This window comes from Podarcis liolepis (genome assembly GCF_965112155.1).
Source record: "Podarcis liolepis genome assembly, chromosome: 3".
NCBI lineage: Eukaryota > Metazoa > Chordata > Lepidosauria > Squamata > Lacertidae > Podarcis > Podarcis liolepis.
In genome coordinates, this window is record NC_139557.1 from 18816818 (window position 1) to 18835026 (window position 18209).

The 18209-nt window shown below is 42.0% G+C and overlaps 1 protein-coding gene across 5 annotated transcripts in view; it reads right to left on the minus strand.

The window, feature by feature from the left end:
- The window catches only part of LOC310703264 (kinesin-like protein KIF16B), a 97692-nt gene that overhangs the window by 61456 nt on the left and 18027 nt on the right, over positions 1–18209 (minus strand). For all 5 annotated transcript variants that reach the window (XM_083495429.1, XM_083495430.1, XM_083495432.1 and 2 more), the window contains 4 exons: positions 17986–18117; positions 16431–16606; positions 14711–14776; positions 11633–11692 (listed from right to left, as the gene is read on the minus strand). In XM_083495429.1, the coding sequence (XP_083351555.1) occupies positions 11633–11692; positions 14711–14776; positions 16431–16606; positions 17986–18117 (434 nt within the window). The remainder of the gene's footprint in view (positions 1–11632; positions 11693–14710; positions 14777–16430; positions 16607–17985; positions 18118–18209) is intronic.

Here is an 18209-nt window from a genome sequence, read left to right on the forward strand (position 1 = left end):
TTTCCTTGAATTGAATTCAGTGGAACTTACTCCCATGAAAGGGTACATAGCCCCGCTCTCAATAAATACTGAATGTAGGATACACTAAAACATGGCTAGGAGTATTTATACTTCTGTGTATATCTTCACTATGCATGAACATGTTTGCGTGCACTGGCTATATGACAAAAACAGTATCTGAGAGCTGGGAAAGAAAAAGAAATGGGAGTCACCAAACAGCCTTCAAAACAAAAGCTATTTCACTGAATTGTCTCCATGTCAAAATAAATCCCTTAATGCTTGAAGTTCTGATATGCACAGAGCACCTACATTTCAGCCCAATGAAAGAAACTGGAAAAGCAACATCTTTGACCTCTCATTTGAGCATTACTGAGAGTTGTTTCCGCAAACAACACATGTTTACATCAGGTAAAAAAATCAGTGGTAAAGATCAGGTGCCTCATATGAGCTGAAGTTCCTTCCACTGACATTAAAGGTAAAGGGACCCCTGACCATTAGGTCCAGTCGTGGCCGACTCTGGGGTTGTGGCGCTCATCTCGCTTTATTGGCCGAGGGAGCCGGTGTACAGCTTCCGGGTCATGTGGCCAGCATGACTAAGCCACTTCTGGCGAACCAGAGCAGTGCATGGAAACGGCGTTTACCTTCCTGCCAGAGCGGTACCTATTTATGTACTTGCACTTTGATGTGCTTTTGAACTGCTAGGTTGGCAGGAGCAGGGACCGAACGACGGGAGCTCATCCCATCATGGGGATTCGAACCGCCAACCTTCTGATCAGCAAGTCCTAGGCTCTGTGGTTTAACCCACAGCGCCACCAGTCATGGAATCGGAAGGGACCCCAGGGGTCATCTAGTCCAACCCCCTGCAGTGCAGGAATCTCCCCTGAAGCCATTCATGACAAATGGCCATCCAACCTCTGCTTTAAAACTTCCAAGGAAGGAGAGTCCGCCACTTCTCGCATGAGTCCATTCCACTGTCAAAGGGTTCCTCCTGTCAAAAAGTTCTTCCTGTTGAGTCAGAATCTGCTTCCTTGCCATTTAGATCCGTTATTTTGGATCATCTCCTGTGAAACTGGGGGAAAACCCCCCCCCCACAAGCTTGCTCCATCTTCCATGGATGAAGCCACCCCTCGATACAATTCACTGCCCAGGGATCAGAAATTATACTACCTGTTGAGGTAACTGATGAAGCCATTACCACCTAACATTCTCCAAGAAATAAAGGTTCATTTTCATCAGAGCTGATCTCAATGGCCCCACACTTAAGTTGTGAGTTAGATATGTCGAAAGCTGCCTTATACCAAGTCGGTCCACTGGCACATCTAGCTTAGTGCCGTTTACACGGACAAGCAATAGCTTTGCAGGGTTTCAGACAGAACAGTCATACCTCGGGTTACAGATGCTTCAGGTTGCATTTTTTCGGGTTACGTACCGCCGAAACCTGGAAGTACTGGGTTATTGCACAAAAGCAATAAATCACGCTTTGCACATATGCAGAAGTGCTGAATTGCAACCCGCACGTGCGCAGACACACAGCTATGGGTTGCGAACGCTGCAGGTTGCGAATGTGCATCTTGCACGGATCACATTCGCAACCCAAGCATCCACTGTAGTCTCTCAAAGCCCAAACTGGAGATGCTGGGGCTTGAAGCATGAACCCTGTGCATGCAACAGAAATGCTCTACCACTGAGCTATATGGTCCATCCTCTTTGGAAACCTAATACAAAACAGCCATCGAAAGGTCAGAACACAGCAAACTCAAAAGGTGTACTCGTGCTGGTTTCAAGTAAAAAGATCAAGTGTTTCCACGAAGACAGATGAAATGGCCTTTAAAAACCTATCAGTTTGATTTTGTGTGCCCATACCATAAACTAATTGGTGCTCTTGCTCTCTCAAATGTCATAGGTAATTGGCTGGTCAGATAGCTATGGATTTTGATATCTTTCGTACTTCTACAAGCACACAAATCCTGCTATGAACTCCATAACTGTTTCTTAAGCCACCCAATTTTATGTGCTCTGTTACTGATGCAATACAAATAAGTTTCAAAATAACCTCAAAGCTGAGCATTATGGGCACCACTGTATTCACAATTACCTTTTACCTTATAACGGGAAGCTGCACATAGCACATAATGCAAGAACAAAACCCCGGGACAGTTAAATCCAAGCATGACAAACTGCTTCTGGTGCCACAGAACACCGTGACGGAAACCAGAGCGTGTGGAAACACTGTTTACCTTCCTGCCACAGTGGTACCTATTTATCTACTTGCACTGGCATCCTTTTGAACTGCTAGGTTGGCAGGTTGGCAGGAGCTGGGACAGAGCAATGAAAGCTCACTCCGTTGTGTGGATTCGAACTGCCAACCTTCTGATCGGCAAGCTGAAGAGCCTTGGTGGTTTAGACTGCAGAGCCACCCACATCTCGCCCTTCACTATATACTCAACAAGGAACCACATCTCACCATGGCTTCTTGATGTTTGCATCATATAGATATTATCCTTTGAATCTTACTTTAAATTTCTGAGTACTGTACATATACTTAAGATATGTTAAGCCAGGCATCCCCAAACTCAGCTCTCCAGATGTTTTGGGACTACAATCCAATCATCCCAGACCACTGGTCCTGTTAGCTAGGGATGATGGGAGTTGTAGTCCCAAAACATTTGGAGGGCCGAGTTTGGGGATGCCTGTGTTAAGTGCATACCTAAAAAGTATGTGTGTTGCGGCCTTTGCTTTCATGTTGCACATTTGGGCATTGCGATGATCCACCAGCAATTGCCCCAGTCAAAGTGGTCCTATCCTGACTGTCCATTTAAGACTGCCCCAATTTGCCATTCCAGGAGCCAGGACTACTGCAACTCAGCCAGTATTCCCAATCATGTAAAACTAGGATATCAAAAATCCAAACCCAATTATAAAAGCCTTCTTGCTTTTACAGGTGGTACGGAATGAGTATTACAGACATGAACATCACATTCCCATGGACAGCATTCTGCTCAGGAGACTCTTAAGTCTATATAGATGATTACTGAAAGCTTGTCTAATAAGTGAGAATTGGCTTGATTCTCAATGCCTTCCATCAGGCTCCGTTAAGTCAAAATACTGAATTTTTTTGAGAAAAATTAAATAGCATCTGGGTATGAGTGACAAGAAAAGTAATGCCAAAACCTGTTGTGAGAAAGTTATTCTGACATATTTGATATTCATACCGAAGTGATAAGATGCCCATTAAGGAAGGAGAAACTTATTCCGTGGGCCTTGCTAATGCAGTGCCAGTTTTTTAAAAAAATTGTTATGCAAGTTTTTTGGGTGCACTGTAATGCTGTACAAACTCTGTAACTGACGCCCTGCTCATAAACCTCAGTGCAGCATATACTTAAAGTTACAAGCCATGGGTGACATTCAACAATTTCCACCTACTCATAAAATGGATATGTGTGTGCAACATTGGTTTCTCTTCTCCCTTCCCTCCAACTCTCCACCCCCCCCCCTAAAATCTGCTCCAATGTGGCGACCAATCTTCTTAAGCTTTATTTTATTTTATTGGGATGAGGGGAGCTACAGTGGGAGGAGAGATTTTTAAAATCTCCTTATGCAAATAGATGCTTGCTGAATCTCTCCCAATATCCACAAATCCCTCTAGGAACAGAATCGAGCTGTCTTTGTTTTTGACATTCACTTATTCCTCTACCCAAAGAGTAAAAAAATGTACAGTGGTACCTTGGTTCTCGAATGGCTTAGTTGACGAACAAATTGGCTCTTGAACGCTGAAACCTGGAAATATGTGTTCCGGTTTCCGGACGTTTTTCAGAAGCTGAATGTCTGACACTGCTTCCGCTTGAGTGCAGGAAGCTCCTGCAGCCAATCGGAAGCCACGCCTTGGTTTTCGAACAGTTTCGGGAGTCAAACAGACTTCCAGAATGGATTAAGTTCGAGAACCAAGGTTCCACTGTATATAAAAAATATTCCTAGAGTCTAATTGTGTGGCAGGCATTCCAGACGAACTTCTAGAAACTAGATTGTCGCTTCTTCCAGATAAGTGAAGTCTCCTCCACTGACTACTGGCGGCCATCTGTTTTTAAAAGATCAAAGACTATTCATAAAAATATAGTGATTTAAAAGAACCTGTGTTAAAAAGCACACACAAAAAGCATACACAACACACACACACACACTGCTAACCTGAAATTTCCTAGTAAGATCTCTCTCTCTCTCCTTATGTTAGGTCATACTATCCCCATCAATCGGAGGTATGGGGAGAGAGAGCATTAAAGAACACACAGTGAGTTTTGAAAAAGCGAGCAGAGGGAAGAGAGAGATGATGACCACATTACACAAACACAGCACTGTTGAGAGCAGCTTACTGTGAAAATACAGGTGGTGCCAAAACAGCCCACACAGACATCAATAGGCCTCCAAAATAAATGTCAATTAAAAAAAGGCAGATGTAGCATGCAACTCTGTCCAAATGAGCAGCTACTGGCACAGTTAAGTTATAATGATGTGCAATTAATGATAGAATTCTTTTAGGGTGGTGGAGGAGAGGGAATTACAGGCCCATTATAGATCTTATGAATTCAGTTTACTTTTTCCATTATTTATTACTCGCCTCTCCCAAGAACTGTTTGCTAACGTAGCTATACAAATATTGATGTCTGTTAACACATAAAAAGAAATTGTTATTGCCACAATCACAAAAACTAGCATAATTAATGTCCGCATTGCTAAAAATCAAGTCCCTGCAAAAAGAGAGAGAGAATAAAACATTTGCACATTTCTCTAAAAGATTGTTACTTCAATACCCAATACACTTTTTGGATTTTGGTGGTGACAGAATTTAAGGAAATATACATCATCAATATATTGGTTAAAAGGCAGATTGTTGAAAAGGACTAAAGAATCTTTAAAACTGACTGATAGCCTTTCAAAGAGGGTTTGATTTTCAGGGGGATAAAGACTGAAGGCACAAGGAGATGGGGACAACAGAGGATGAGATGGTTGGACAGTGTTCTTGAAGCTACGAACATGAGTTTGACTAAGATGGCAGTGGAAGACAGGAGTGCCTGGCGTGCTCTGGTCCACGGGGTCACGAAGAGTCAGACATGACTAAACGACTAAACAACAACAAAAAAGCACATGAACTTGATAAACAGCACACTTGTCTAAGTCACAGAAGATGTAGGTAAAGGTAAAGGACCCTTGGACGGTTAAGTCCAGTCAAAGGTGACTATGAGGTGCGGTGCTCATCTCACTTTTCAGGCTAAGGGAGCTGACATTTGTCTACAGACAGCTTTCCAGGTCATGCGACCAGCATGACTAAACCGCTTCTGGAGCAATGGGACATCAAGACAGAAAGCAGAGCGCACGGAAACGCCATTGACCTTCCCGCCGCAGCGGTACCTATTTATCTACTTGCACTGGTGTGCTTTGGAACTGCTAGGTTGGCAGAAGCTAGGACAGAGCTTCTGGGAGCTCACCCCATTGCTCGGATTCGAACTGTTGACCTCCTTCTGATTGGCAAGTCCAAGAGCCTCAGTGGTTCAGGCCACAGCACCACCCGCATCCATTCACATAGGAGTGGGAAGGGAAGACTAGCAAATTCAGATGGGCTTAAGCTGGGTGGGGGGCAGTTATGAGATCCTGGATGTTTTGTTATCTTTCTTCCTCAAAAAGTCAATGCTGAGTGACATGTGAGCAATATAAAGCTCACTCTTCCAACATAGCATTGAAACTGGTAGGACTGAACAGTGATCTTCTGAAAACTGCATGCAGAACCTATGTTGCTCATATAATTCCAATGAATATGCAGAGAGGACAGCAAGATACCCAGTCCCTTGACTAGTTCATGGCAGCCAAAGGTCACACAAAGCTGCACTCACACAGAGTTACAGGACTCAGCTACATTAGTAAAGAAACTGCACACTGAATGCATTTGAAACATGCAACACTAGTTGACGCCAGAGAGTCAGAATTGTTTAAAACAAGATTTCTCATTGGGATTTTTTTCTTTTGTTAAAATGAGCTAATTTCTGGATTATTTATAGTGGAGTTTTTTTCCTGTGTTTAGATCCACTCACATTCCCACCTGGGCATACAGTGATACCTTAGTTTGCAACTGTTTTGGATTACAATCGTTTTGGATTACAACCACTTCAAACCTGGAAGTACGTGTCCCTTTGGGGGGGGATTACAACCCCCCCTTTTTTTGGAGGTCCCATTGGCGAAAGCGTGCCTTGGGTTACAACCTGTTTTGGTTTACAACCGGACCTCCAGAACGGATTATGGTTGTTACCAAGGTAACACTGTATGTACCTCAGTGTGATGAGGCTGCATTTTAATATTTTAATGTTTCAATATTTTAATGTTGTATTTTAATCTTGGTTTTAAGTTGTATTCATTCAACTTTTTATTATTGCTTGTTAGCCACCCTGAGCCCAGCCTTGGCTGGGGAGGGCGGGGTATAAATAGAAATTATTATTATGCACTTGCTTCTGAATTGCTCACAGAATTCTATACCAAAGCATATAGGCTTGAATCTTAAATTGCCCTTCTGTTCGTTTACGGATTCAGATCCATAAAGGCTCCCATGATTGCAGGTGGGGGGAAGAAATTTTCACCTCCCTCCCTTGCAGCCCCCGTCACCCCCTCCAATGTTTTTTGTAGGATGCTCCAACATTATGGAGCAGAATTGGGAGGCACAGCAGCAAAACTGCCCCCTTCCTTTCTTACAAGGTCAATATTCTATGAGTAAAGATCCACTCATAGAATCATAAAAGTCTAGAGTTGGAAGAGGCCACAAGGGCAATCTAGTCCAATCCCCTGCAATGCAGGAATCTTTTGCCCAACTCGTGGGGGCTTAGGATCCTGGGCATAATTCCCCCCCCCCTTCCAAATGAGGATTATGTTTTATGTAACCAAACTGCATTCCTCAGAAATGTACTACCTTCTCTGCGGGGGTAGAGACACCCTGAGGAAGCAGGTAATAGGCTCAACTGGAAGAGTAATTTCACTTAACTCCCATGTAACCAGAACAGGAGTTAAAACACATTAAAACAGTAAAAGTGCATTTATCAAATTACACTTCAGTACAAAGAAATAGCTCTAAACAGGCTAGAACAGAGTAACAAAAACTGAAAAATATACCAACAGAGTTCAGTTAAAACAGTGAACAAATTTTCAGCTTAAAATCTTGATGTGACGATAGAGATGACTTTGCACTTAACATGCACTTTAGAAAACTCAGTTCGGGAGGGGGCTGATAATTACTGAGGTCATAGCAGAGGAGGAGCTGAACCCTTTCTATCCCAGGGCAAAAATTGCTCTTCAAAAGCAGCTATTTGCATTGGGAGGGAAGGTCTCATTTCTGCCAATGGGAAATTTCCTACCAATACATATAAAGCAGTTTCAGACGGAGAAATGGGCCTTCTGTTATGAGCACTGCTGTTGCAAAACCTACCAATGGTATTTGGAATAAGTCACAAGGAAAACTAATTAATATTTTATCTGTTTGTGCAAATGATTGCACATCGCAGCAAAGAACAGCCGTTCACAAGTCCTTCAGTCAGAATTACATTATCTTGCTACAACCTACACCTATAACAATGTTTTGCAATTCTTCAAACTGCTATCTAGATAGAACATGAAGCCAGATTATTCCAAACCATTTCCCTTTGATATATCCAAAGAGCCCTTCATGCAAAGGAAGCATATTCCTGCATCTGCAGTGACATCTAGTGGTGAGGAAAACAAAGCGTAAGTAAGTTTTGAATAGTCAGGACAGGATATTTTCTTCACAGCTGAATAATGCAATTTTAAAACTATAGCCTTGGTGACTTTTTAGAAGTTATGGGATTTTCCAGAAACATTCTAAACACTTAAAGTAAGCTACAAAGGGGAAATCAATGATAAAATAAAATAACTACTGGGATCAATTTGCAGAGCAATTCTGCCAGGCTGTTGTGTTTATGGGGCAACAGAATTGGTACTGAAAAAGTCATCTATTAAGCTTAGCCACAAGCTCAGAGCATGGGGCACCATATCCTTAACCAACCCACTTTTGCAAAAGACTGAAAGGATGTTGGCAACTGGCATTTTGGGACGGTGGCGAAGCATAAGCCGCTTTAACGAAACTTCAGCCAGTTCAATGGGCATGGTAACCAACATGCCAGAAGCGTCGTTTGAATTTGCCCTTGGGTTTCGGGAGAAGGAAAAAAAGATACAATTGTGCTTATTCGTTTTGAGAGGTAGCCGCCTTTTCAGAGATCTGAAAGTTTGGCAGAGAAGAATGTCAGAAGCCTCGGCCGGGCATTAAACCGTTGACCTAACGACAATAAAGCCCTATGTAAGCACAGAACATATTTGTGGGAAGGATGAATTTCGACTGGGGAGCAGCAGGACAAAAGTTTGGAGAAGAAGGGGAGGAAGGCTTTAAAGCTTTAAATCCCCGCTTTATATTCCAGCTTGTTGGCATTGTTGTCATAGTTATATTGCTACTATTGTTGAGGGACAAAGAGCCGTAGCATGCTGGTGGGAGGACAAGCAAGCATGCAGAACTTCTTAAGGTGAAGACAGGAGGGCTGGGAACCATGACACAGATGACTAAGCATAGTAAATCAGCAAAGAAGAGCAAGGATAAGAAGAGGAAATTAGATAAAGTGTGTCTTGGGGCGGGGTGGAGAATTGGGGAAGATGACCAACAAAGTGAGAAAAGAGATTATGTGAGGTGGGGGGGATTGAATACTGAAAACAATTATGTTCAAATTCCGGGAGCTCTGTGTAACTAGGTAGTGATAGCCAGAGGCATTGTTTAAGGAGAATTGTACTTGGATAGCACAATTCAAATTTTGTACAGAAAAAGTCATGCTGACCACAAAGAATTAAAGCTAAGAGAAGTGAAGACAAGGCGTGCTCCTTGGAACCGAAAAATAACTTATTTATTCAAAGCGTCTATATCGCATTTTTCAGCACGAAAAGCTCCCAGGGAAGCTTAAGGATGAATCAAGCTATTTTAATAAAAGAAACACCATTTGATCCTAAACAATTTTTCTTAAATGACTCTAAGCATTTTTCTGCTATTGTTTGCTCATATTTTGCACACACGTGTACAAAATTAAGTAGACATGTGAAATAAATAAGCTACATTTGGTTGACTAATATACAAAGACACCGTCTCCGTCTCCTCCAATCCTATTAATTGATTCAGTTTGAAGTGCTTGCAATGAATTTCCTTCTCCCTGTAAGATCAGGTATATGGTAGAATTAATTGCTCGAGTTTTATTGGTGTGGTGTGTTCAACATGCAAAGGGTTAAACAGGGGACAGAGAAAGGGTACAAACACAAGCCCTGATTCCAGCGCCCCCTGGTGTCCAGTCAGGTCTTCAGGTTTTTGTGCGATCAACAACCATAATTCAGAGCATCAGCTTATTAAAGGCAGCCAAAGAAGCATTCTGAGCGACTCAGTGCTCACCCTGAATTTTTTAAAATGTCTTATTGGTTACAGGACGTTTCACACAGATTTCACACTATATGACCCATCTGATAAACAAGCATATGAATTGACGCCTGCTCTCCCATTTTTAATATGCAATGTTACTATAGCATAGCCTTCTGTCAATAACACAAGACAGTTACAACCATCATGGGACAAATGTGGCCTGCTGAATCCCTTCAACTGCTAAGGCAACAGAACAGAAGTTACAGAGATATCAAAAACATGAAAAATAAAGAAACCACGCTCTTCATTCCCCAATCAGCAATCCTTTCATTAAAGAGAAGTGAGACTGAGCAGTTTTAATAACACACCTGCATACACAAGAACAATTTTCCTCCAAAAAACATAATTCATGGTGATTAGATTTTGCATCGACAAAGCTGGGAAGGCAGTACAGTGGTACCTCCGGATGCGAACGGGATCCGTTCCGGAGCGTCTGCACGGGACACGATTCGCCGCTTCTGCACATGCGCGTGACATCATTTTGAGTGTCTGTGCATGCGTGAGCGGGGAAACCTGGAAGTAACCCATTCTGTTACTTCCGGGGCGCCGTGGGACGCAACCTGGAAAGATTTAACCCGAAGCTACTTTAACCCGAGGTATGACTGTACACAGCAGATGGATCAAACTAGTCAACACCTTACTTGGATTTCAAAGATAAGGAATTTGATTATAGACAGAAATACACATGGGGGGGGGGAGGCATTTGAGTATGTACGTAGAGCACTCACAAAAGCAGACCCTATACTAAACTGTTTTGCTTTCCTTTTCTTGGAAATCTCCCATTTCATGTTACCTGGGAGGTCACATCAGAAATAAACAGGTTAAGGATGTGCCTTGTCATGTCAACATTTGTCTACTTCCCTCAATCTGTAATGTACAAAACAGATCTCAGGTTGAGTTTTTCAAGATAGGTATATAAAGGAGAGCAAAAGGAGAGCGAGAGAATGCTGAGTTGCAATTGAAAGTACAGGGGGAGCCAATATAAGCTCTGGAAGGCCAGCTTTTCCAGCTGTTTTATGCTGCAGAAGCAGTCTATTTTACGGTGTACACTTAAAGTTTGCTTCTTCCCAGGACACAGAATTTTAGCATGCAATAGTGAAGTAGAGCAGATAAATTAGTTGATGTTTCCATTTCCCCTAAAGCAACCATGTTGTACAGATCCAAGCTAAAATATGAAACATAAGCTAGTTACACATGACTGGCACATCAAACTTGGGTGGAGAGGGGAAGAAATCAAACGAGAGAAGAAAGGCTTTGGGGGGGGGGACAGCACCACGAGAGTGAGAAATTACTTTTACTAAGAGACGATGGCATTGTTTAAAAACCCTTATATTGTAAAAAAACAAAAACCCTCACAAAATTCTGAAGTATGTGAATATTCTAATTCCCAATTCAATATCTGGGCAGAAATTACACAAATCAGTTCATTCTGTCGCACCATCTGCCAGGCAGTTTTCAGTTCAACACTGAATTCCAGACTGCATACTTTATTTTGAAGTATGATATCCTTGGGTCATTGACAAGTCCGTTAACGCCACACATACAAAAAGTGAGCTGCTTAAGTTTCTATAAAATGTCACTATGTTGGAATGGCTTTGTGTGAGGAAGCAGGTTCAGTATGTCCCAGATATGAAAAGGGACTACAGTTCAGTAAGTGATATTTAAATGAATGGTTATTCACGCAAAGACAAGATTAATGAACTCCTTGAATCTGTCTATACCTATTCAAACCTTTTACCACATTTGAAAAGTCAAGACTCCTTACCTGAAAAACAATAATTTCCATAAGTAACTGGGTTATTTAAGTGTTGAGCAGAAAGTATGAATAAACCAGATTGCATGAAAGTCTTGACCACTTTTAAAGATTTCATTAATTTGATATCCTTAAAACTTGCATGTTTGCTTTAAATTCTTCCTCACAAGTTCTCTCTTAAGCTTTTATCATAAGCTCTTTCACAAGGGAGAATTTTTAGTAAGAATTAAGGACTCTACTTTTTACTTTCATGATGTTGCACTACACTGTGTATAAGACTATGCACTACAAGGTCTAAGTAAATTCAATAAATACAAAATACAGGATCCCATTCTTAAAACATTTAGATTTAGAAAATCAAGAAGCATTTAGATGACCCTTACTTTTAGAATATTTTGGGTTTCATTCCACTTGTTGGTCCACTCTTTAGTAAGCTCTTGCACCTACAAGATAAACCAAAGTATTATTCACAAATAAAACCCAAAGTTTTAATTTTCACATTTTTTCTGTCTGTTCTCCAGGGAAATCAGCATAGCCAACTAGAAGCTCACACTTATTCATTTATGCCTGCATCCTAGTTCTCCTGCATTAAAAAGCAAAACACATACACACGTGGTTCTGATTCTGTTCTATTTTTAGGCTACAATATTCAAGAAAAAGTATATTCAATTAAAAGAAAAAAGGCTTTCATTTTTCTACTGAAACATGGGGAATAGAGAGTTTAATCCATACAACCAATTAATTATTGCATTAAATTATAGACTATCATAGAGTACAGGGAGAAATTCCAGTCATTATGCTTGCATTAATTATCATGAATCAATCATGCAACATACTAATGAGGTTAACAAAAGATAATAAAAAAGCACTCGATATACTTCCTGCATAGAAATATATTTCTGAACAGGGTAAGGATTGATTCCTGCGAGATAATGAATAATATATTCCATTTTGCATCCATTGTGAAGTTTTTCATTTTGAACTATGTTCACAACAGTTAGTAGCAAACATAATCTTATTTTTCCCAGGGAGGCAGGCAGACGTTTGTTTGACTTCTTTCTCACCCCTCTTTGAAAAAAAAGACACGTTAATGAAATGATATTTATTTAATTGCTCTAACTTTTGACATTTGCCAGTATTGGACATCAGAGTTTGACTGCAACTATGAGGAACATTTTGGAGAGGTTAGGTTAGGCTTCCAAGGGAAATGATAATGGATAGATCTGAGAAGCAGAATCTGACATATTGGCCACTTTACTCAGTTGCTATTTTTATTCAGGTTTTCTTAAGAATTGTCTTTGCCCCATGAGTGCCATTTCACACCTTACGCAGAGGCAAGCATGATACAGCAAATAGGATACATTCAGGAGGGAACAAAAGCCTATCGCAGCTTTGAACTGAGTATGAGTACATGAAACCTAAGTTTTCAACCCATTTTACCTCATTCACATTTCATGCTATGTTTTCAAAAGTCATTTTAAACTCTGGTTTCGTGCAAGAGTGGCTAACTTCTGTCTCTCCAAACGCTACAAGCATGAGGGCCGCATAGTCTAACACAGACATCCACAAATGCACATCGCACTCAGTGCACACACAGCACTGGAAGAAGAGGGTTCTTGGTTCAGTGCTGTGATGGAGTTTCAAATCACCATATGCTGGGCCATATGGAAAGGTGTCAACCTCTCCTCTGAGCTGTGCTGCAATGGGGTTAGGGCTGGCTGGCCCCCTGACCTGGCTTGATGGAATGAACCCAGCCTGTGGGCTCACCATAGATAATGAGACATGAAGAAACCTAGGCTCCTCTCAGGCTTGCAATTAAGAGTAGTTTGGAAGGTTTTACTTCCCCTTTTGGTTACTGTCTAAACATGGAATTGTGGTTAACATTAACTATGATTGATTTAAACCAGTGTCTCCCAGACTTGGGTCTCCTGCTGTTTTCGGACTACAGTCCCCATCATCCCTGACCACTGGTCTTGCTAGCTAGGGATGATGGGAGTTGTAGTCCAAAAAAACAGCCAGAGACACAAGTTTGGGAAATACTGATTTAAACCAAAGTCAACTTTAGACATTAATAGTTCGAAATTAGCATATTTTAAACTAAACATCGTTAATGTTAACCACAGTTTCTCTGTTCAGATGATGTATCAAACTGCAGCTACCCAAAAGCAGAAGCAGTATATATGCATTTCACAAAAGCTAAACTTCCTATTTGTGAATATATTGAATTCTTTCCCTTCTACCCATCCTACTGGAAAAAGCAGCAATCATGGAGCCTTAAGAGCCTATAGAACAAGGCTGTGTGTATTCCCCATGATTGCATAAGAACACAGGGAACTCAAAATGAGTTATTGGCTGTGCAGTGGTACCTCGGGTTAAGTACTTAATTCGTTCCGGAGGTCCGTTCTTAACCTGAAACTGTTCTTAACCTGGAGCACCACTTTAGCTAATAGGGCCTCCGGAGCACGATTTCTGTTCTCATCATGAAGCAAAGTTCTTAACCTGAGGTACTATTTCTGGGTTAGCGGAGTCTGTAACCTGAAGCGTATATAACCTGAAGCGTATGTAACCCGAGGTACCATTGCACTGTAATTCAGTTTCCTGTGAATCCAAGCTTTCGTTTATTTTTTAGAAGGGGAGAGCAAAGTCTCAGAAGCCAGAAGATTTCCAGTGGTCAAAGGATTTGGCTCCAGTGTCCTATGTAGCTTCTTGCCTCTCCTAACAAATAGTAGAAGCAGATATCTACCTATGTGAAGTGTTTTCATAATTTGTACAGGCCCCTGAATTCAATTCAGGATTTAGGTTACTTTGACTCCAAATTTTTGTGTACAAATTTTAAGTAGCCCAGTTTAAGGGCTTTGGAAGTCAAGTTGAAGCAAGATTTGGTAGGCCTATTGCTGGATGGTAATCCTGCGAGCAGCGATTTGGGAGCAAGCCATGCGCCAATATAAGGGCAACTATTGGTGCTAAAATGTAAACTACTCCTTTAGGCACCAGGTACCCCACTACCATAGTAAAGGTAGAATGAAAGTAGTGGGAAATGTGTCCTAAGTTCTCTGAGTTCACAACTATTCCTTTGAAAGACTTACACACTTAGCAAAATGTAGTACAAGCAGAGAACGTAAGGGAGTGTACCTTAAGAATTAGACCAAAACTACATTACTGTAGATGGAAACATGTGTGACTTTAGCTCAGCAGTTTGTTTTGTGTTTCTTTCTTTGGGTTTTTCCCCAGAAAGGCACTTCTGGATGGGACAACAAAGTTTGAATTCAAAATATTTTCCTCTCCTGTTTTTATTCTATTTTATTTATGGATTTTTAATTGTTTTATATATTCTACAAGCCGCCGTAACCATGTTTACTGAAGTACAGCATATCAAGCATCTTAAAACAGAACGCATAACTTAAAACCTGCAAATCTGCCAAGAATTCAGACATAGATGAAGTGTTTGAACTAAAACTTACTCTGGCTTCATTCTGTTGAAGCTTTTCTTCCATACTTAGGGCTGTTGGAGAATCCAAAAGCGCAATCTAGGTGAAGCAGACAAAATAAACATTAAAGATATAAAAACAAAAGATAGCCCACAATGCAATACTATTGATTTCTATTTAAGAATTAAGTCTTGTTGGGTTCAATGAGTCTTACTCTCAGGGACACTGCAATTTTAGGCCACTGTCCTTAGCCATATATCAATAGGTCTTTGCATGCCTTAAGTGGAAGTCATCTAGGAGTAATGATTCTCAAAAGAATCATCAAAACAATTTTTTTTTATTTGAAAAACGGGATCATTGGTTACTGGCTGCAGATTGTACTCCAGCTCTCGCACTGCACCTCACAGAAGACAGATGTTTCTATACAAGTCAAGGAGTTTCTAGGTCTTTCAGGAAACTTGCACACAAGAAGCTTGAAAACACCCACAAATGGTATACTGTATTTTTCGCTCTATAAGACGCACCACACCACAAGACGCACCTAGTTTTTGGAGGAGGAAAACAAGAAAAAAAATATTCTGAATCTCAGAAGCCAGAACAGCAAGAGGGATTGCTACGCAGTGAAAGCAGCAATCCCTCTTGCTGTTCTGGCTTCTGGGATAGCTGTGCAGCCTGCATTCGCTCCATAAGACGCACACAATTTTCCCCTTACTTTTTAGGAGGGAAAAAGTGAGTCTTATAGAGCAAAAAATACGGTACTTCCTTTAAAGTCCATACAAATTCTACATCCTCCTCCTAAGCACTCTCTGGCTCCTGTCCAACGTAAAAAGCAAGTAGAACAGGTCTGTTGGGGACTCATTTTCTTTATGCTGCTTCTCCTACATCACTCAGTCCCTTGTCCTGCTTCATGCACCCAAACAGTGCTTTGTCCTGTTTTCTTCTCTCTAACGTGGCATTCCAGCTTCTCTTCCTATTCCCCAATTATCTTCTCTCTCTCTCTCTCTCTCTCTCTCTCTCTCTCTCTCTCTCTTTCTCTCTCTCTGTGTGTGTGTGTATGTGTTTGTGCATGTGTGTATTTAACAATCCTTAAGATACAGAAACACATAGTGTCACTCAGGGCCGTCTTACCCATAGGTGCGAGGGGTGCAGGGCACCCGGGCGCTGGGCTCTCACGGGCGCCAGGCCGAGAGTCCGGGCTCTGAGAGTTGAGTCCGGGTAAGAGCCTGCCCGTTGGTCGGAGCGCCACGGCAGGCTCTTCCGCTGCGGCCGGCTCTCCACCCCAACCCCCTGCCCTCCAGCCCAGCATCTGACGGCGGAGTCATTGTCAAAGTCTTAAGGTGCTGTGGGACCAAAGTGAGCGGGCACTCCGGGCCCCCGGATGGGCTTTCTCAAGCCGCCCGCAGAGGCTTGACACTTGGGTGCCTGGTGGCTGTTAGCCTTAACTTTCCTCCTTCCCTTTCTCTGCTTCCCAAATTCTAGGCGCCTTGCTGGAGACAGAGGGCAACATGTAAACAGGGAGGGCAACGCAGGCGACAAAGAAATTGGCTCGGTGGAGTCCCTGGCCATTTTATTTGATTTGTAACCCCCTCCCTGACGCCAACACCCGGCATCCGACCAAGCTGTGGCCGCAGCAGCTCCGTCCGGGGGGGGGGGGTGGCGCGCTGGGCGGATTTTTGCACCCCGCGCCACATATGCTTAAGACAGCCCCAGTGTCACTCAAAGAAACTACTCATGTCTCAAGTGCAAAGCTAACCTGATTCCCCTGAGCGAGGAGAGTTTTCAGCCGGGCTATTTCAGCTCGAAGCTCACGAATCAGCTTGACGTTTGGATCCTCATTAATGGTAGGCTTGTTGATTATGTTTTTAGCTCGGTTTGCATAGCGAAGGGTGCTTAAGGTTTCTCCGTAATTGACATCAGCAGGTGAAATGGCTAAGGAAAGTAAATTCAAAATTAAGTTATATGTAGGTACATCATTTAGAAATCTTAGAAACCCAGTGTGGGTGGAGAGAAAGCAAACGGTATGCTGCACTGTTGTGAGTAGGATGGAATTTTAGGGGGGAAATACTGCATTAATTTGGTTCACAGTTTCATTATGCAGCATTAAATATCCCACCATTCCAATTTTCTTTGAGGACAAAGGGAGGTATCTTACAAAATATGATACACCATAATTTGGACATTATCTAAACCAGGGGTCAGCAACCTTTTTTAGCCGTGGGCCAGTCCACTGTCCCTCAGACTATATTTTGGGGAAAATGAATGAATTCCTATGCCCCACAAATAACCCAGAGATGCATTTTAAATAAAAGGACACATTCTACTCATGTAGAAACATGCTGATTCCTGGACTGTCCGCGAGCCGGATTGAGAAGGCGATTGGGCCGCATCCGGCCCCCGGGCCTTAGGTTGGTGACCCTTGATCTAAACAAGCAAATAATAATAATAATAATAAAATTTTATTTATATCCCACCCTTCCCAGCCGAAGCCGGGCTCAGAGCGGCTAATAACAGTAAAATAATACAGCATTCTAAAATCAATTCATTATAAAATCAGTTCAACTCAAATTGATGGCAAGAGTCTTGCAGCATCTTAAAAGACTAAAAAAAAGAAGTGCCCGAGGATTTCTAATAAAGACAAAGGCAGTTTGTTCTCTGCCTTGTTTCCAACAGTGAAACAAGTTCACTTGTCCCTCCCAGAGGCAGACATTGCACAAAGTTGATGGCCCAGACTTGCCTTTTGCCTATGAATTGAGAGCGAGGCCTCATGACTAGTGGAAGTGCCCAAAGCACACATGATGCTCTTCCTCCAGTGCCCTTTTTGCAACAGGCTTCAAGGTTGAGTGTAGGGCATGAACCTTAACCTTTTGGGGAAACTTCCTCTAAGCCCTAAGTGGGGGGCTTGGGAAACCCCCCTCTTAAGTAGTCCAACAACTGGTATGGGTTTCAACTGCACCTCCCCTGAGATGGATAGAGGTAGCAGGATCTCACCATTTATCTTCCCAAGATCTGCACAGCGGAAGAGCTGAGTGTTACATCCCTTGAGTATGTGCTCTCAGATGCCTAACCAGGGGGAAGCAGCGCATTCAATTATTCTGCAGGAGCCTGGCACCGTGTACTGACTCTGCTTTCATCTCTCCACTCTCCCGGCAGGATATTATTCAAGCTTTGTTGTGAAGACAGCCCCATTAAAAATAGCAAACAGCAATATTGCTTAATGAGTCACTTGTAATGCCAATCAATTGGATGTATAGATAACCTTTTTAAAAAGGCAAAGCACTGGGAATTAAGGTAATTCAGCACACACTCACTTGCAATCATTATTGTTTTAGAGTTTCCTCCTAGGCTATCTTTCAAAAGCCATGTCAAAACAGAATCCCTGTAAGGCACAAATACTTGCTTCTTCTTTGTAAGGGGGTTTGAGGCATCCTGAGATAAATCAGCTGTAAAAGAGCAAAAGAAGGAGGCAACACTACCATTAGAGAGGGCTGGATAACAAGTTTGGTACTCAATTAAGTCGATAAATTAAAATAAA